This window comes from Leptodactylus fuscus, chromosome 1, assembly GCF_031893055.1.
Source record: "Leptodactylus fuscus isolate aLepFus1 chromosome 1, aLepFus1.hap2, whole genome shotgun sequence".
In the NCBI taxonomy this organism is placed as follows: Eukaryota; Metazoa; Chordata; class Amphibia; order Anura; family Leptodactylidae; genus Leptodactylus; species Leptodactylus fuscus.
In genome coordinates this window covers 339,519,482-339,540,962 of record NC_134265.1, presented here as the reverse complement: position 1 = coordinate 339,540,962, position 21,481 = coordinate 339,519,482, and the positions used below count along the sequence as shown (strand labels likewise).

The 21,481-nt window shown below is 46.1% G+C and overlaps 1 protein-coding gene across 1 annotated transcript in view; it reads right to left on the bottom strand.

Annotated features, from left to right (window-relative positions):
- Positions 1-18,882, bottom strand: part of SLC30A9 (solute carrier family 30 member 9) — an 88,451-nt gene extending 69,569 nt beyond the window's left edge. Inside the window, exons 1-2 of the mRNA XM_075261613.1 lie at positions 18,727-18,882; positions 5,559-5,720 (exon numbers count right to left, since the gene is read on the bottom strand). Coding sequence (XP_075117714.1) covers positions 5,559-5,720; positions 18,727-18,826 — 262 coding nt within the window. The 5' untranslated portion in view covers positions 18,827-18,882. The remainder of the gene's footprint in view (positions 1-5,558; positions 5,721-18,726) is intronic.
- Between the last annotated feature and the right edge of the window lie 2,599 nt (positions 18,883-21,481).

The following is a 21,481-nucleotide window of genomic DNA, read 5'->3' as shown; positions in this document are numbered from 1 at the left end:
AAGAGGAGGATGCAGCCTAAGATAGAGGCATCGCTGGAGCCTGTTTTCGAGCAGTAGTGGGGACGCCCCCATCGTATTTCCAGCGCTGGGGCCCGCCCCCATCGCTGTGAGAGAACTAATTTGCATACCGGTAAAAAACGGTATTTCTAAGGAACGGTGCAGTGGAGATCACATCTAAAGGTAAGAGACTGACGTCTTATCTACAAAAAAAGGGTTTTAATGGTAGAATCCCTTTAAATGAAGATTATGAGCCCCACATAGAGCTTACAATGTACATTTTTCCCTATCAGTATGTCTTTGGAATATGGGATGGAAACCCATGCAAACACGTGGAGAACATACAAACTCCTTGCAGATGGTTTTTTGCCCTTGGGGGGATTTGAACACCAGGACTCCAGCGTTGCAAGGCTGCAGTGCTAACCACTGAGCCACCATGTGGCCCCTCCTGACCATAAAATGATGGCAGCCTAGAAACGTGCTTTTTGAACCCATCAACCTAAAGCCATAGACATTAATGTTATTACACTCCCTCTCGACCAATCGGGTCATCGACTTCAGTAGGTCTGTGCAGGTGCAGAAGGCATAGTGTAGCCCGCAGTACTCCAGTACTATACAGTGGATGGCTCCTTCTACTTCTGTCTCCCATAAATTGTCTATTTCCACAGGCTAGTTAGAGTAGCTGACCAATGTCGGGCCCGACTATCAGACTATCATCGACAATGATACTGCTGGATATCATTGTAAGTGCAAGAGTATGTGTTGGGATAATCCTGCCTAGTAGTTTAACTTGGACCAAACACATCCAAAACTGGAACTGCTAACATTATATTCTAATATTAATCTTATAATTAGTGGAGGTCCATAGAAGGTGATCAAATATAACAAACAGTGTTACTCCCCTCCCCTGTGCTCCACTGCTGGTCTTCATCCTCTACCGGACTCCTGAATGACGTCAGAAACCTCTGAGACCTGTGATTGGGCCTCACCAGTCATGTGGCGTCACGTGACTGCTAACGCTCAATCAGAGCTCTCAGTTGTGTCTGATGTCATTCAGGAGGCCAGAAGAGGTCTGAAGAAAATGAAGACCCATGCTGGAGCCCAGGAGAGATGAGTAAGGGTGAATTCACACTGAGTAAACGCTAGCTTATTCTGAACGTAAAACACGTTCAGAATAAGCGGCGTCTAAAGCAGCTCCATTCATTTCTATGGGAGCGGGGATACGAGCGCTCCCCATAGAAATGAATGGGCTGCTTCTTTCACTCCGTGCAGTCCCATTGAAGTGAATGGGGAGTGCCGGCGTATACGGCAAGCTCTGCTCATGCCGGAGCGTACACGCCGGCACTCCCCATTCACTTCAATGGGACTGCACGGAGTGAAAGAAGCAGCCCATTCATTTCTATGGGGAGCGCTCGTATCCCCGCTCCCATAGAAATGAATGGAGCTGCTTTAGACGCCGCTTATTCTGAACGTGTTTTACGTTCAGAATAAGCTAGCGTTTACTCAGTGTGAATGCACCCTAACACTGTTTTCTATGTTTCTGCACCTCCCATTGGCCTCTGCTAATAATGCTCTGGGGTCTAAAGAGACCCCAGACTACAAAAAAAAAAAAAAAAAAGCAGTCATGGTTTGGACATGTTCACTCCGAAGAAATCTACAGTCATGGACTAGCATATATTTTTTGTAAAAAAATTGCCATGTGAAATTAAGCACGTAAACGCTGCGGGAAAAATCGGGGTGTTTTACAATGCAAGCAAAAAAAACGCAGTGCGGACATGCTGCGATTTGCAAAGCCGTTGCGGCTTTGCAAATCGCTGAATGTCAATTATATCTACGGAAACGCCGGCGGCTTTCCCGTAGATATAATGGGAAGAGAAAGTCCGCAGAGGAAAACTCCGTCAACTTTCTCTGCAAAGCTCTGCGGAAAGAACCGCAATGCGATCACGCAGCAGTTCTTTTCGCAGCACTTTAGCGCTGCGATTATGGCCGTGGGGCCTTAGCCTAAATTAGTGTTCTAGGTTTATTAGGCCTGAGCTACAACTATTTGAAGAGACACTCCCGCTTCAGCTTCTCTGTGATATACAAGACTCGTACTCCTAGTGAAAGCAGATTTCTGTTCTCAATAATAAAACAATGAAAGCAATGAAGAAACGCAGAATTTCATAGAAAGAAGCCAGAATTTTTAAATAAAGTACTGTATATACTCGAGTATACGCGTCAATACGGTAATTGAAAATGTCACATGACTGGTCCGCAGTGAAACACATCTGTGGGAGGCCGCTGGAGCAGCGATAGGTGGTCGGTGAGGCAACTCTGCAACCAGGACCGCCCCAAGATGTTTCCAGAGCATCTTCTCTACCTTGGAAACATCTTAAAGGGATTCTACCACTAAAACACATTTTTTTCTAGTTACCACGTCGGAATAGCCTTTAAAAAGGCTATTCGTCTCTTACCTGTGGAAGTGCTCTCCGCCGCGCCGTTCGTTCAAAATACCGGTTTGTACCGGTATGCTAATTAGTTCTCTCGCAGCGATGGGGGAGTCTCCATTGCAGCTCGAAAACCGACCGCAGCGCCGCCTCTCTGGTCTTCGGTGTCCTCCCCTTGCTTCTTCAGCGTACTGTCGGACGCCTGCGCAGTACGCTCTGTTCGGCGAAGATTGCCGAACGTACTGCGCATGCACGAAATTGCGGTCCCAGCCATAGTGCGGGCACCGCAATTTCGCGCATGCGCAGTACGTTCGGCAATCTTCGCCGAACAGAGCGTACTGCGCAGGCGTCCGACAGACGCTGAAGAAGCAAGGGGAGGACACCGAAGACCAGAGAGGCGGCGCTGCGGTCGGTTTTCGAGCTGCAATGGAGACGCCCCCATCGCTGCGAGAGAACTAATTAGCATACCGGTACAAACCGGTATTTTGAACGAACGGCGCGGCGGAGAGCACTTCCACAGGTAAGAGACGAATAGCCTTTTTAAAGGCTATTCCGACGTGGTAACTAGAAAAAAATGTGTTTTAGTGGTAGAATCCCTTTAAGGTGGCCCTGGAGACAGCACTGCCTCACCGACCACCTATCGGCTGCAGTGCTGTTCCAGCGCCCTCCCACAGATGTCTTTTACGGCAGACCAGTGAAATTACCACTCGAGTCAATACGGTAATTGACTCGACCGTATTGATTCGCTGCAGCGGACCTCCGCTCCAGTCCCGGCCCTCTCCCCCGGCGGGTGACGTGGCCATGTTAGCTCAGGCCCGCACCCGGCGTATGTCGATGACGTCTTACAGCGTCTCATCACAGGCGGCGTCATCATGCCCCCTACGCTAAGACACAGGAGAAGATGAGCAGTGGCGACAGCGGGAGCAGCAGCGCGAGGTCGGTAAGTATGAGAACTTAATGTTTGTTTGTCCCCGGGCCTGCTCACTGCCGATCCCCGCGTCACCTTATACTATAGGCCGCGAAGGCCGGCAGTGAGTAGGCCCGAGCTCCAGCTGCGATCCCACTGCCACTATTATTATACTCGGGGGGGCCTTTTCAGACCCCCTAGTATAATAATCGGAGCCCCAGGGGAGGTGAGAGAAAATAATAAACAGTTTTACTCACCTCTCCGGGATCCGATGTTAATCCTAGCCGGCTTCAGGCCTATATGGTAATGCCCAGATGTCACGTGGTCTGGGATATTACCATATAGGCCCAAAGCCTGCGGTAGTAGTAATAGCCTGTTACTTCTAGCACAGGCTTTGGGCCTGTATGGCAACAGGCTGCTACTGCTACCATAAGGCTTTGGGCCTGTATCATAATGCCCCAAATAACACAAATACTGCTGAAAAATTAAAAATTGTTGAAAAGTTGAGCTATGTTTTACCGACTCCAATTTTAAATTTTAGTAAAATCTGTACTTTGTTTTACAAATGGACACAACTGGTAATAATTTTCTAGATGTCGTCACCTCTCTTTACATAACAATGACTTTCCATATCTGCACAGTCATTTATAATCCAGCACAGAGGTCAGAGTAATACTCTGGTGGCCGCAGCCATCGTGTTACCGATTTACTACTCGGCCTATTGACTTCAATGACAAAACAAACATGAAATAGCAATTGCAGCAAAATCAATACAGCGCTAACATGCATTGTACCAAGCCATGCCCCATATAGCAGCTGCACTGAAGTGCTAAATTTGAAGTGTGTCTAAAATGCTACATGTCTACTGGAACGCTCCCCATCTCCACCCGTTTTGGCATTGTGTTTGCAGGATCATTAAGGAAGTCACTGCAGTAACGTTAGAGGACGATCCGGCCCCTCTTCTGCTTTCTATTTTCTCATGCAAAATACGAAACAGATTCATAAATTCATCGTTTTTTTATGCTGATCATGGCCAGATCTGTTATTTCCCATCATTGAAAGTCTACTTTCCCCCTGTCCACCACAGATTGGCTACAAGAGATCCTGCCTATCGGGGAATGGAGGACCTGGTGGCGAATTAAAGGCAAGGGCGGCACACAGGGGAAAACCGGATATCCCCCTTGTGCCACACTTCCGCAGCTGCTTTCATTAAAGGGATAGAAGCCATGGAAGCACCGGCCGCAAAATAGGGCAGGAATGGGACCTGTTCTATATTTCGCGGCCACACACATGACCGTGTAATTCACAGGCCCATAGAAGTGAATGGGTCAGTGTGCTATCTGTGAAAAACAATATTATTGTTTTAAAGCTACCTCCACATATGAAACCACCTTTTATAATTGGATAGTACATGTACAATACATGTGTTTCCACTTATTAGGCTACTCTCCTCCTCACTCATACTGTTTATATGGTATCCAGCTCTGTATTCATTCACACACAGAAGTCTATGGAGAGGGGAGGGGAGGCGAGACTGTTAATTGATTTATTTATTTCTTGTCTGATTCTGTCTTATTTTTAAGATATAGCAGTGAAAAGAGAGCTTCTCACTCAAGGGGTTTATCTTCCTCCTCCCCCTCTCCATAGACTGCTTTGTAAAAAGTAGCCTGGTAAGTGGAAAAGGAAACCTATTTCTTTAATAAGATATACTACAAAGTTTCTTATACTGACCTTATCGACTCATTTATAAGTCAGTTTATAATTGGAGGTTCTCTTTAAGTCACAAAGAACCAGAATTTGTCCTTTTTTTGATATTTGAATATTATAATCCAAGTCAGAAACTTGCAAACGGAAAAAGTCCTAATGTACTCGACTATCCTAAGATCAGCAGCAGAAATTCACCACGGACATTGTCGTACATGCCAGATCTGAAATTCATATCCACACAAGCCCTGAGGATAGAAAAGTCTTTGTAGATCTATCATGGGATCACGTCTTTAACACAGTAATTCTTGGCAAAGTTATTGTGGACACGTTACGAGCCATTACAAGCAATGGGCCTTGCCAATGGTCGCACAATGTCGTAGGTAAAACCAGGGTATTACCTTCAAACTCATCCAGCCATGGGCCACTGAATGTGAGCGGGGTTTTGGTTATTTGGGGGCTGCAGCAGCAGTTTTCCCGCCATTTACATCTGTATTAGTTATCCAACTCTCTGCAGTCTTTACCTGCTGTAGATTTATCTGTCGGGCTCGTGGCACTGGCCTCACTTGGTCCACCTCCTTCCTTCAGCTCATTTGAAGAATAAAGCCGGATTTGTGCTTGTACTGGCAGGCGGCTAGATGGCATCAAACACAAAAGTCCTCTATTCTTCACAGAGTGCTGCCATCCTGGAGAAAAACACAGCCATGTAAATAGTGATAAAGACTAATATACTATATATTAACAGCATATACCGTATATACTCGAGTATAAGCCAACCCGAATATAAGCAGAGACCCCTAATTTTACTACAAAAAACTGGGAAAACTTATTGACTCGAGTATAAGCCGAGGGGGGAATCCACCATTACAGATAAAGTCTGGTCATGTGCATTGCAGCTTAGTAACTCCATGGGGATCATAGTAATAGCCCTTAACCCCATCATGTCCCTCACATTAACCCCCTGTGTGCCTCACATAAGAGTTACTGATATGTGGGACATATAGAGGTAATAATTAGGTATCTTCATAATTAAGGTCCTTCATTAGTCCCCTCATGTGTCTCACATATTAGTAACCCTTATATGGGGCACACAGGGGTTAATAGGAGGGACATGATGGGGTAACTTATTAATGTGAGGCACATGGAGTTACTGAAACTAAATGAATAACCCCAAATGCCTGACATTACTAGGCAGAGTAACTAAAGGAAGGTCCCTGTGTGTGTCACGTTACTGGAGCTTCCTCTCCTCCATACAACAGACATCTTCCATAAGACACAATGAATCCCGGCCACTCATCTGCAGGGGAGATGCTAAATCCTAGTGGGCTAAAGGACCTCTGATGACGTCATGACCATGTGATCAGACTGGTGTGGGCGGAGCTACTCAACCTTATCTGCAGATGTTCCATACCAGTTGCTACAGGACCTTTGATGCCATCACAGTCACGTGACCTCATGACAAGCCAATCACAGAGCAGTAGCACTAAAGGACCTCCCCCTTCCAGGTCCTTCCAGTTTTCTGTGCTCCGTGGACCCTGACTCGTGTATAAGCCGAGGAGAGCTTTATCAGCATGAAAAATGTGCTGGAAAACTCGGCTTATACTCGAGTACATACGGTATACAAATAAAAGCCAACCTACGGCAGATTGCTCCAAGCTGTATCTATGGAGTATAGAAGCTTTCAGATTGTTGGATTCCAAGCAAATATTAAAAATTTCTTAGCACGTTCCACTGGACTCCATTCACATGAAGCTGAGAGAGAAGACCTGTACAAGTATGGCAGCAGAGAGTGCACAGGCCATGTGCCAACAGCTCTGCATGTACACGATCATGTGATTCTTTCTACAACTTTCAGAATTGTGGCAAAGCCATGTTTGCAGGAAGATCAAAAGGTGGCTTATAGAAAAACTAAGAGGCTACTGGCCACAGTCGACCAGCTGAGCCCTCAGAACTGCAGATAGCACTAGACAGAGGACGTATTAAGGTGATAGGTCAGACTAGAAGACTACACGTCCGTCAGTGATCCGACAGCAACTACCTATGCTGATAGAGGAACTGCAGATGAGGTGGAAGCATTTGGTACATCCCATAGTCACATAAAGGGGTCATTTCCATGTACACCGACTGCACCCGGACAAGTTCCACAGCTACTGCCGCGTGACCATCCTGATGTTCAACCATCTGCTGTCAGACTAAGAAATTTTTATTTTTATTTTATTCTGCCTCAGTCACGCCAAAATGCTTTTCCGGGCATTCCCAAATTGTGAAATGTCCTGGGAGACCACTAGAGCCGAAACTCAGAAGGGGGTGAGGAAACCCTGTTTGGGAACATCGCGAGGATACCTTGGATCATGTTACGAAGCGTAATAAATAATTTTTCTTGGTCATGCAGCTACTATAACCATCCACTTAGATAACGTTTTATTTGTTTTACATGAAGGCGGGGAAGAGCGAGGACAGGAGGACGTCGCTGGAAGAAGAAAGAAGAGGAAGGCGTGACAGCAAGATGACGTCGGACCGTGGAGGACCGCCCACCGTGCACGATAGGCATGATTTACATATATGTTTTTATGGTTTTATTTTAAAACAGGGGGGAGGTTTAAAATAAGATTAGCTGTGCCTGAATAGCCTTTTTAAAGGCTATTCAGGCATATGTGGGGCTCATACAGCATAATTTTGCTGATAGAGCCCCTTTAAGTTACAGGTAAATCATAAAAAGTCATTTCTGAGATGATCCCTTTAAGGATCACATAGACGTCCTCCTCATGCAAGCAGCCATAGGTAATCTAATTTACAGGCCTAAAGACAAGGCCTTGCATACCAGTCTAATTTACAGCACTGAATAAAATTCATTTAAAGCCATAATTACCAGAAAATCCCAATATCCTGCAAGCCTTCCCCAGTAAGGAGTATATAGGCAAGTCACACGACCCCACATATTATAACAGGGTCACACCACCATCCCCGAGACTCCAAGTCATGGGAGTAAACTAGTCACCGATTCTGCAGCAGAACAGCCAAATCACTTTATATCAAGAGCGCCACAAAAAAACCCGAAACATACAGCTAAGACTACATGGAGACATGTCACATGACAAAAAGTTACACTAACACCGCCATCCATGCAACTTCCATTGAAGTCTATGGTTAAAAAATGAAAACGTGTTTGGATTTTCGGCGGCTGTCATGTCGCAGTCACACGTTACACTACATAACCATAGAGGAAAAGTTTATCGCACGACCTCTGTGCAATTCTTTGGCCCGCAAAGCCCTAGCGTTACACGAGACGATGCATTTTAGAATTCATCCCGGAACAAATAGCCATCACAAGGGATATTTAAAGGGGTTGTCCCATCACAAGGATCCTATCTATACTGCTTGTTAATGTGGATGTAAGACTTTTCCTAAATACAATGCTTCAGCAAAACTGCTTTGTTTGTCCACTATCTTACTTTATTCTTTTTTTTTTTTTTTTTTTTTTTTTTTTTTTATACATCCCTTGACTTATCTGGTCATAAGTCAAGTGATGTATCTGCTGCTCTGAGGGGGGGAGGGAGGAGGGGCTAAGTGCAAGGGAGCGAGCCTGGGGGGGGTAGTTTAGATTAGGGGGTTAGATGCCGGCAACATCGCAATGCTCCTGCCCTGCATGAAGGCAGCAGCGGCAGGGGTGATGCTGCTATTCCGGGGGGAGGGGCGGAGGAGCGGAATAACAGCATCGCTCCTGCCGCTGCTGGCTTCATGCAGGGCAGGAGCATTGCGATGTTGCAGGTACCTGTGCCGGCATCTAACCCTCCCCGGCATCCGCCTCTCTATTACAGCGGATGCCGGGTCTGTATTCGCATTGTGAAGGCTAGACTGGTCTCACCATCTATGAGCGTGCACGCAGGGCCAGCGGCATCTCGCCACTGGCTTTGCATATGTAACCCCGCCCACCAATGACACAACAAAGCAGGAAGAAAGAAGATTTTACAGCAACGAAGACTGGTGAGTATGCGACGTGGGAATACCCCTTTAAGGATATTGCGCCAGAACGGTAACATCATGAGGGGTACAATGAAATACCATGACATGTCAGGAGAGGTGACAGTAGATTTATGGAGAGATGAGCGAACACTGTTCGGATCAGCCGTTCCAAACAGCACGCTCCCATAGAAATGAATGGAAGCAGCTGGCACGTACACTTTGCCGGCGGCCGGTCGCTTAACCCCCCGCGTGCCCGCTACATCCATTCATTTCTATGGGAGTGTGCTGTTTGGAACGGCTGATCCGAACAGTGTTCGCTCATCTCTATAACCACACCCACAAAATTACAGCAGCCTCAACACCATGAAGACCTGGTAGTACAGGCAACGGGCACATGACTGCCTTAGACTTGGGAAATCAACCTTGTAGTTTGGAAATCTATAATAAAGACAACGCAGCACGCAACAGAGAGTACAATGAGTTCAGCGTGTAACAATACACCATCATAAAAGTCACTGAAAACCGCCCAAACCCTGACTTACTGGTTGTGACTGGTAGTCTCTTGTCCTTCGTGAAATGCTGCCTGGGCTTGTACATGGAAACTGCAGAACTGCATACAAGTTCCATATTGAATACTGTATATAGTATTTGAGAAATAAACGGAAGAAGCCAGATAGTCCCTACGTGGAGTAAGTGGAGGAGCCAGGTGTAGAACCACCATCTTGTGCTACAGGTTGGAAACACCTTACAAGTCACTATTAGAGATGAGCGAGTAGTATTCAATCGAATACCTCCCCTGCATACCGTATTTTTTGGACCATAAGACGCACTATAGTTTTAAAGGAGAAAAATAGGGAAAAAAACTTTTTCATTTGATTGCAAGTCCCATAGACTGCAATACAACTGTATTGCAGTCTATGGGAGATGCTCTATATTACTATTGAGGCTGGTCATAGACCAGCCTCAATACTAATATTCCTATGACAAGCCAAGGCTCCCACGTGGCACAGGAACGGGTCGGCTCCTGCGGGAGCTGGCCTGCTACAGTACAGGTATCAGGGGAGGCTTCTTAACTTTCTGGGGGAAGGGAAGGGGTTAACAAAGGTAGTAATGAGTGATGGAGGGCATTAGCTGTTAAGACTTGTGGCCGCTCTTGCAGAGCGATTGCCATAGCTATCGGGTCTCCTGTACAGTGGAGACACGACAGCTATGGCAACCGCTTTGCAGGAGCGGCCACCATCTTTAAGACCCGGCATCTACCGTATTGAAACGGCAGATGTCAAGAAAGGTCTGGAGTGTAGGGACTTGATAATTAAGTACAGGCGCCGCAGGCCTTCTTCTAACTTGCCTGCCCTGCCTGTAGCACTCCATCTCACGGTCCCTCCTTTGTCTGCTATTAGCTTACCTCCTTTGCTTCGCACCGACGGGACCAACTAGGAAGCAGACTATACTAGACTAGACTTGCGCCGCCTATACCCTACTTCCTACACTACATTTGGACTATAAGACGCACCCCCATTTTCCTCCCATATTTGGAGGAAAAAAGTGCATCTTATAGTCTGAAAAATACTGTAGTTATTGGTGTACCACGCGGTAAACGCAGTAAAAAAATTCGATTCCCCTCCCACCTTCCCTGGCATTTTTTTTTGTTTTTTTTTTTACACCAATAACTATGCAGGGGAGGTGTTCGATCGAATATCCTCGCTTATCTCTAGTCACTATCAGCAGGTCGCACAATATCTGCTATGTACACATCATTGCAGGAATTAGAAACTGATTTTTCCGCTTGCTCAAACTCCGCTTAAAAATCCACATCAAATTCCGCACCCACCAGGCGGTATTTCCTGCCTCTCATTCACCTGAATGGGACTTATCAGGCGGAACTAAATAGTTGAAAAAAATAAGCTAGAGGAAACATTTATGTCCCTACAAACAAAAGGACTGGGAAGCCAAAATCAATGTCCATGTACTGTGGGGGTAGGGAAAGGGACCCCATACACACTAATAACAGATCCTGCTGAAATAAGTGGGATCAGTCCACAAACATCTGATGTGTTTGGCCCCTTTATGTTACATCTGACATCACCTATCTGGTGAGTATGAGCAGGTTAAGAGCTTATCTTTTCAGCTACACAAATATTGGCGAGTGCAGATAATCCTTCTTTATATGGAATGAGTCTCAAGAAAACAATAAGAGTCAAAGTATCAACACGGGTTACTCAAGTTCTCTCTAGATGTTGTAAGTGCTCTTCAATAGTATATTGTGTGAGGAGTCAGCTCAACCCTGCCTGAGACGTTTCTGTTACCTTGACCTACCTACATAAGAGAAGAAGGAATGTTTAACCCCTTCCTGTTGCAGCCCTTTTGGTGATTTTTTTACCCTCCTTCCAAAAGCCAACATTCTTATTTTTCCATTCACAGAGCCATACGCGGGCCTAAGGTTTGTGGGATAAATTGTACTTTGTAATGGTACCATTTAATATTCTGTAAGATGTACTGGCAACCTGGAAAACAATTCAACATGGGGCAGAATTAAGAGAAAAGGTGCATTTGTGCGACTCTCTTACAAGATTTGCTTTTACAGTGCTCAATGTGCAGCCGCTATCTTCAATTTATTCACTTCATTGTTTATACTCTGTTTCTATGGCCAAGGGGCTTATCTGCTCAGTTCCCAAGAGATGTAGCTGCCTGCTCTCAGGGGGGCAGGAACGGGTCGAGTGCTGGGAGCAGCTCTGATCTGTGTATGTCTGACAAGCAAGGAAGCTCCTCAGATAGGCGAGGGGGGAGGTGAGAGCTCCGGGATTACTGTGCCGTCTATCTTCAGCTTTTCCACTTATCAGCCGGTTTAATTGAATTTGGCTGATAAGGGCTGAGATAAGGAGTCTGTATGTAATGCTGCTACATCAGCTTCATACTGTGGTAATGCATTTACAACCAAACCCTCATTACTGACTGCAAACATAGCAGATAGCAGAGCAAGTGAAACCCCGCCCACCAATGTGCCGAGAAATCCAGAAAGTGAAGAGAGCACAGAGCCTTCAGGCTGCAGAACAAGAGTTATAGGAATACCCCTTTAAAGAGATGCTATCATTAAAAAACTGTTTTTAAACTAAAACCACATAGGCATAGCCTTTAGAAAGGTTCTTCATCTCCTACCTTTATTTTGCGGGTCCGCGCCACTGTTTTTGAACTTTTCTTCATTATGGTAATTGTGCTCAGAAAGCATAAGAGGCGTTCCCCCTGTGCTCAGAGCACAGCCTTGTCATCCTGTCTTCTGCGCCCCCTCCTTTTCACTCTTATATGAGACTACTACAAAATGGCAACAGAACATGTGCATTCAGCTGTTCCATCGGCCATTTTGCGATGGACTCGTGTAAGAAGAGGTCTTCTGAGCACAATTACCATCATGAAGAGAACTTCAAAAACAGTGGCGCAGACCTTCAAAATAAAGGTAAGAGATGAATAGCCTTTCTGAAGGCTATTCTGATGTGCTTTTAGTTTGTTTATGATAGAATCCCTTTAAAGATGGCGGCCACCCGGGAGCTGAGCAGCCATTGCTGAATTATGCAGCAATGAGATTGCAGGCATTACCACTCAGTCAAAATGTGGATTGCCATTCCCCAGAACCGATCAATTACCGTGACAGCTTATTAACCACTTCCGGACCGCCCATAGACTATATATATATCTGGGAAGTGGTTGCCTTGCTCTGACAAAACGTGCCGGTACGTCCAATCAGAACACAGCTATTATACGAGATTGTGCAATTGCTGAAGCAGGGAGCCGGCTGTAACTTCAGCCGGAGCTCCCAGAGAGAAGACAGGGAAGGTTTTCATATCACCCCACAGAGTCCAGGTGCCTTCTAAATCGCTGTGTATACAGTACTCAATGAGCGCTGTATACACACCACCCGCACATGGCGTCCTGTAGCAAAAAAGCACTGCAGGAAAAAGCGTGTATAGGGTCTTATTTCATGTACAACAAAATGTACTTCCTATACATGTACATATAGATTTGTCTTTAAAGTTTATAAATTTTATTTTTGGGATACAGAAGAAATAAAACAGTTCTGACTTGACCTAATACAAGTGTATATATTGATAGTATGCTTTACTGTAGGACATTTCATCATCATCTTGTATACCAGATCTGTATGTACTAATAGGAAACTACTTGAGACTGTCTGAGACCTTAGATAGGTTTCTTGCCGTCTCTATTGTGATGGCAGACCCGACCACAAGGTTCAACACTCTCCATTACAAGGGTGCAACTCCTTTTGTACAATGCACCAATTGCAGCCCTGACCAAAAAGGGGGACCATGACCCCAAACATGACACACTGTAACACCTAGAAGGCATATGAGCAGGTCTTTATAACAAAGCACTATAAATGCAGTATTTGTACTATATTCATTCACCTATGTGATGTTATTGTGTCACATAAAGCCATTTCTGCCTCTGTAAACCTGACGGCATGAATTATACTCTATCCATGTGTCCCAGTATAAACTAGTAGAGCAAAAGGAGGACAGAAAGTCACATGCAAACCCAATACGCTGGAGCTGAATGAAATGTATGTGCACAGGGCAGCATTGTGCGCCTTTATATTCTGGAGAGCAGGCACAGTCCAGAATCAGCTGACCCCGGGGCTCATTCCAGAAGCTGCAGCTTTATTCCACTACAGCAGCGCTCAACATCACCGGATTAGAAGGAAAGTAACCTGTAAGTGATAAAGGGCAACCCTCCTCCCAATAATAAGAGGCTCTCATGGAGGAAACAACTCTGCGGGCTCAGACCCCGTCACCTACAGTAATTCAGCCCCAGAGCTGTGGGTCCTTCCCCACCCCCATGCCCTGATTATTACTTAACCCATGATCTGATGGATCCCATTAATGGGGCTTGCTGGGACAATGATATTGGTGGCTCAGAGGGTCGAGGGTTGTCTTCCTGTTTTGCACTGTTGAGAGTTACGAGTCAAGTGATGTCACATCACCATTCTGCAGCTCAGTATCATTCAAATAAATGGGACTGAGCTGCAATATCAAGCACAATCGCCATCTCCTATCCATAAGAACGGACATTAAGTTTAGATCGGCGAAGGACAAACAGTTGCTTCCCCGTTACCGGAAAAGTGGCAGGGTTGACTTGCCATACTTTTAAGGGAGCCTTCACACGGAGTTACACTGCGCTCATTCTGATCGTAAAAACACATTCAGAATGAGCGCGTAAAAAGCAGCTCCCATTGAAATCATTGGGAGGCTTTTTTCCCTATTGCTTTCAATGTGATACGCGCGTATGCCGGCACGCATAGAAATCAATGAGATCTGTTTTAACGCCGCTCACTCTGAACGAGTTTTAGGGCTAATTCACATGTAAAAACCTCCTGGCTTATTTTGGCCCTGAAAAAAACCGCTTCCTAATTAGCAAGCGGTTTTTTTGACCTTGAGGCGTTTTTTTGGAGCTTTTTCTGGAGCAGAAAAAAAAAAAAAAAAAGCTAGCAGTCTCCATAGACCAACATTGTATGGAGACGGATTTTGAGGCGAACTCTGCTGTCAAAATCTGCCTCATTGCCCCAGTGTGAACTAGCCCTTACGTTCAGAATGAGCGGAGCGTTTACTCCGTGTGAGGACTCCCTTAACCTGTTTCTCATCAATGACCAAGAAGAGAGTCGAAAAATACAGGAAAACAGAACATCAATCTGGGTAGCCAACGTGATTTTTTGTGCTCGCCCATCAGTTCAGTTATAACAATATTTGGGAGATTCTACTTTCAGTTTAATTCAAACCGAACACGTCCGAACCGGATCTACTCTTATTATTGGAGTGTCTTCACACCTGGGGACCATAGAAGGTGATCAAACCGAAAAAAAACCAAACAGCGATACCTTCCGTGAGCTCTGGCATGACACGCTGTTCCCTTTCAGGTCTCTTTTTCCTCACGGACCGCTGTGGCCAATCACATGACATCATAGCATCACACCGCCACATGACCACTGAGGTCGAAACACAGGCCAAACCAGTCAGAAGTCCAGAAGAACAGGGAGTCATGCCAGAGCCTAGAAAATGTGAATGACACTGTTTTATATGTTTGCTCACCTCCCATGGGCAGAAGAGTAGGAGTTCTGGTTCAGACGCATGAAACCACCAGACCAGCCTCACCCATCACATATTCTCCGCTGTAGACACCCGGACCCCACAACAGTAATCAACTGCATCAGCGGATGACGACACAGTAGATTGCAGGGACAGATTATAATGGGGGCTCTGGACTACAACCCATTTTTGCCTTATTATAATATGACCCTGGGGTGTGGCTTTTTATTTAAAAAAAAAAAAAAAGCACAGCCTAAATAATCGTTCATTAATTGTAATTGATTTAAAATGTCAAAATCACAATTTTTATTTACCGTATATACTCGAGTATAAGCCGAATTTTTCAGCACAGTTTTTGTGCTGTAAAAGCCCCCCTCGGCTTATACACGCGTCAAGCAATCGAAAAAAAAAAAAAAAAAAGGGGGGGGGGGTCTATGACCAGCCGCAATATCAATGTATAGAATCTCCCATAAAATAGTGGGGGGAAAAAGGAAGCTTTTTTTTAAAAAAAAAAAAAAAAAAAAATGATAAAAATAAAAGTTGTAAATCCCTCCTTTCCCTGGAATACATACAAGGGCTAGTTCACACGTAGGCAAAGAGGCGGATTTTGACAGCGGATTTCGCTTCAAAATCCGCCCCTTTACAATGGTGGTCTATGCAGACCACCGGGCTTTTTTTTTTTGACGCTAGCGGAGAAAAGAAAGGACATGCCCTTTCTTCAGGCGGAAGCCGCGCGGGCTCAGTCGCGCAGCTTCCACCCCCGGCAGCTCCCTCCTATGTCGGCTCATTCATTTGAGCCGACAGCGGAGGGGAAAGCCGTGACCGCGATGGTCGCGGCAGGCGGGTTTTGACGAGAGAGACGCGGCTCACCGTGTCTCTCTCGGTGTCAAAACCCGCGCGGGCAGTTCACGTGTGAACTGACCCTAAAAGTAGAAACTGACTGTGACACACAAACACATTAGGTATCCCTGTGTCTGACAGTGCCCGGTCTACTGAATATAGAGATCTGCAGTGCTCCTGTTCCATCGGGAAGGGGTTAAAGAGGACCTTTCATCAGATCGGGCACAGGCAGTTCTATAAACTGCTGGAAAGCTGACAGTGCTTTGAATTCAGCTTTCCCGATCTGTGCCCTGTGTAAAGTGCTATTGGTCCCGGTACCGTAGCGCTTTAGTGTCAGAAGGGCGTTTCTGACACTTAGCCAGGGACGCCCTTCTGCCTCGCGGCGCCAATCGCGCTGTAGAGTGTGAGCGGGGAGGAACGCCCCCTCCCTCTGCTCACACAGCTCGTCCATAGACGAGTATTATCAGGAGGGGAGGGGGCGTTCCTCCCCAGTCTTAGAGCACAGCGCGATAGGCGCTGCTGGGCAGAAAGGCGTCCCTGGCTAAGTGTCAGAAACGCCCTTCTGACTGTAAAGCGCTACGGTACTGGGACCAATAGCACTTTACACCGAGCACAGATCGGGAAAGCCGATAGTGCGCTGAATTCAGCACACTGTCAGCTTTCCAGCAGTATATAAAACTGCATGTGCCCGATCTGATGAAAGGTCCTCTTTAATAGGAGCACTGCAGATCCCCTATATTCAGCCAGACTGAATTTCAAGTGGGGGGGAAAAAATCCCACTCCTCAAGCTCAGGGAAGGGGCAGACAGACAACCAAAACACCCCCTCCCCCAGCACCTACTGCACCCAAAAACTTCGACCATTTTAATTTTTGAAATTTTCCAGTAGCTGCTGCATTTCCCCCCCTCGGCTTATACTCGAGTCAATAAGTTTTCCCAGTTTTTTGTGGTAAAATTAGGGGCCTCGGCTTATACTTGAGTATATACGGTAGGTCATAATTGCCCAGCCCTAGCTATGACGCATTCTATAATCTGCAAGTGTAGCTTCCCCTCCCTAACTCTTTCTCTCTCAGACACAGCATGGAAGTACTGATGTGAAAAAAAAAGTTAGGGCTCGTTCACATCTGCGCCCGGTCTCCGTACTTTAGGTTTCCGTTTCCTGCCTAAAACAGAGGCAGGAGACGGAAACCTGCAGGAGACTTTCTCACCCATTCATTTGAATGGGTGAGAAAGCTGTCCGGCCGTGCGCGGCAGTGAGCGTTTTGCGCTCTCCGCCGCGAAACCGGGTTTTATAATCTGGACACAGAGTCGGACATGCAGTACTCTGTGCCCGGATAAAAAAATCCGGTTTCGCTGCGGAGAGCCTAAAACGCTCACCGCCGCGCAGTGCCGGACCCGGTCTATGGTTTCCGTCTTCTGGCATGCAGAAGACGGAAACCATAGAACGGAGACCAGAACGCAGGTGTGAACCTAGCGTTACTAGTAGCTCAAGTAGAATCTGTCTGAACATTTCTGCTTCTTTGTCATTCCACCCCTCCCTTTTTCATACACTTCTATAGGGACATGTACTCTTATGCCTTGAGGACCAAAATGGATTTAGGCTATACTCCTCACATCTTAATCCATTTCAGAATCCAGTGATAATTACAGACAGAGTTTCTGAAGCAAGATTTTTCAACTGACAAGATGATTGATGCCATAACGGAATCTCCAGCGCCGCCTCCAACTACTTCTGGAACGCCCTGTCCCTGTGTCTTCTTCCGTCCTGGGTTTCAATCTTTGAGGCCTCGGGCAAAGCAGACTGCGCATGCCCGCAGCCACAAGAAAATGGCCGCTTACACCAGCTTACTGTGTAAGGGAGTACGGGGCCATGTAATATGTAGAGAAAACGAGGGGTGGGTAGTTCACCTCAATCAGTTACATCTTAGGCATTATAACACATAGAAACTTGGATAGGAGATTCTCTTCTTTCATATAACACTAGGTTGCGGTACTATCTATATTATTTCCAGAGATATCACTGCTTGAAAACACAGTTGGGCTTGGGATATTTATATGCAGCTGTATAATATATCTATGTATATCCAAATCCCAACTGTGTTTTCAACCAGTGATATCACTGGAAATAATTTAGATAGCATTGTAACCTTATTGAGAATCTCCTCTTTCATATGACACCGAAAGCAAGTTTCTATGTTTTATAATATTTTATAATGATAAGATATAACAGTTTTAAGTTCCCTTCTCTTCCCCCCCCCCCCCCCCTACATCTTACACAGCCCTTACTCCAGCGCATACACAGTCACATTCAGTGAGAGGCACGGACAGCTCTCAATACAGAATCAGGGAGAAGAATAAAGAGATGTAGGATTTCACAAAGAATCCAAAATGTGTTACTAAAGTATATTACAAGATTTATTCATGACCCAAACACTTACAGAAAATCAAAAGTTGTCTGAAAGTTAAAGGGGTATTCCCATGTACATAATCATATCTATATTTGTAGATAATTAAAAAATAAACATTTTTGCAAATATAAGTAATTAAAAATTCTGCAGAGGTCCTGGGGTAGCACAGCATAAGGGATAGCAGACAGGTCATGTGACATCTCATACAATGCAAGTCAATGGAGCCCTAACCTGCAAGTCACACAGGTTATACAGTCCTAGCACACAGTATATATACAATAATAGACTCTACTAACATGGCCTCATTGCATTAAAAGTTCTAAGTGATGACCAATGAAGTAAACTCCATGCATGGCCTCCTCCAACTCACTGCACAGATGCGGCTACTCACCATGACAGGCCCGGCCGCAGCTCGGCGCTACCACATGAACACGCAGGTAAAGCCTACAGAGTGAGGACCAGCCCCGGCTCCGGGCAGACACCCCCGCCATAGTGCAATCTTGCTCCTTTCCGGCGGCAGACACAGCTCATCCAGCTGTCTGTGTACCTGTCAGTAATCCTGTCACTAGAGGCAGAACAACCCTGCTGAGGTGTGTCCGTACTGTGACGCCATTTTGTTGTAGACACCGCCTTTGTTTGCAATGCAAATTTCCTACTAGAAAATGGCGCCTAGACCCGACTACTCAGCTGTGTTACTAGTTGGGTTTGTGTTCATGTTATGTGACACAGAATAGGAGCGACACGCTGCACGCTGGCGCCATCTATCGGAGAACATGAGCGCCGCTGTTTGACTACAGCACAACTTTATTTACAACAGAACAGAAAAAAACAGTGTGGTGTCGGGGCTGCACAGAAGTTCACATTTTGGCACTGGAAAAAAAAGCTTCCTAATTAGGAAGCTTTTTTCCGAGCTTTTTTTTTATTAAAAAAAAAAAAAACAGCTTTAAAAAAGCCAGGCTGTTTTCCCCTCCTGTAAAGTGAATGGGCTGAAAAAACAGCGTCGCGTTTTTATCCGCGCGTTTTATTTGCAAAAAAAAGTGCGTCACTTATTTTTGTAAAAGGCCGCGTGGAAAAAAAACGCGTGGTTTTCGCCTCCCATTCACTTCTATTGCTTTCTTCAGGCGGAAAACGCCTAGTAGCAAACTTGGCAACACTACTGGATTGTCCAGGAGGCTCCCAAAAAATAGGGGTGACCTCCCAGACCCCTGGGAAAGCTTTCAAGTCTCCCAGTCTGTGTAATGCACTTGTATCCGCCAAGTCAGCAGTCAATTTATAGGTGACTTGGGCACATTATGTGTATGTCATGTCCAAAAAGGTAATGAAGAAAGCTCATTTAACGCTCCCATCACAAGGGACAGGGCAATGGGTACTATTCCGTTATCGGGCCAGCAGCAGCGCATTTCAGCACCAGCTTTCGGGACAGCAGTTCAGTTCAGCAGCGGGAATTACAATGACATCCGAGGACTGCTGGCCCGATGCTTGTGCCCAGTAGCCAGTACATCAATGACCCCCCCTCCATCTCCTCCTCCTTCCAGTGCTGCCCCCCAGCTCTCCTTACATCTACCCCGTACCCTCTCCCCGCCACATGACTAAGCCGATGCTGGCCCGATGATAGAGGCTGTGCTTGTGTGTAGTAGGCAGTACATCGATCGATGCCCTCATCCTCCTCTTCCTTCCAGTGCTGCCCCCCAGCTCTTCTTACATCTGCCCCGTACCCTCTCCCTGTAATAGGCCTCACCGTAAATCTTGAGCAATGAATGCTACTAGATAGCCGCCGGACGCTGCAGAAAGTTTGTCCCTCCGGCTCGCTGTAGCTCACCGTTCCTATAGTCGGCGTGTTTCTTGTCAGGGCCTGGATTGAGCCCCGGTGTCTTTCCTTTCGGTCTCGGTACTAGCGCTGAGGTGAGGCCTAGTCGTGTGGCGGGGAGAGGGTACGGGGAAGATGTAAGGAGAGCTGGGGGGCAGCACTGGCAGGAGGAGAAGGATGGGGGAGGGGGGTCATCGATGTACTGGTTACTGGGCACAAGCATCGGGCCAGCAGTCCTCGGATGTCATTGTAATTCCCGCTGCTGAACTGCTGCCCCGAAAGCTGCTGCTGAACTGCGCTGCTGCTGGCCCGATAACGGAATAGTACCGGGCAATGTCCTAAAGGGTAGGACAGGGCCTCACTGAAAAACTTTGCTGTGTGTTGTTCTCCCAGTCCAAATATTGGCAAGTTTGTGTAAGAGACTGCAGAAAGCTGCTATTAAAGAGGACCTTTCACCACCTCTAACAAGTCCAACTCTTATAACATTCTGATTCTGGGATAGTTGGAATTTTTTTCTCTAGCTCCCACCGTTCCTGAGCAATCAATGCTGTTAGTTTTGGTGCCTGATATACTGTCAGGAGGCGGTGTCAGGCAGGAGCAGGCAAAGGGTGTGATTCTGAGCTCTGACACTGGTTGTCTCTATTGGAGTTCTGAATCACACCCCTGGTCTGACACCAACCTTCTGACATTACAGGGTGTAAATAGCACATCAGGCACCAAAACTATCTGTTCTTGTTGCTCAGGAATGGTGGAGGCTGGAGAGAAAATTCGAACTGTGCTGGAATCAGTGCAGCAGTGCCTATTAACAGAGGCTAAGAACTTAAATTGGTGAAGGTGTGAAACGTCTTCTTTAAATTGATAGGGCCTCTTTATCTACTGTGCTCCTGTGCATGTGCTCAATTTGCACCAATGGTTTGTCTGTCCTGCCACTGTTTTTAAGGGTGTAATCACATTCCTTTTTACCCGCAGCAGACTGCTACATTTTTGTACCAAAAATACAACAATGTTGTTAAGATTCTAAAAGTCACTTAAAAAACAAAAAAAACAAAACTCATGTAAATACCGTACAACATCATACACAACGACTGGACTGAGTGCGAGCTGTAAATATCTATATTAAGTGAGCTCCCCCTAGTGGTGATTGCAGGAAAACATGAGAAGTACATCACTGAGGACCCTCCTCTTACAACAGATTCCAGATCGCAGAGGGATTTAGGCCAAAAGTAGGGACTGTCCCTGCAAAAGAGACACTTGGGATGTAACTGGACAAAGAAAGTGTCGCTCTTTTAACATTGCACTGAGTGGGGGTGGATGCAATGTCTGTGATTCTGACAGAACA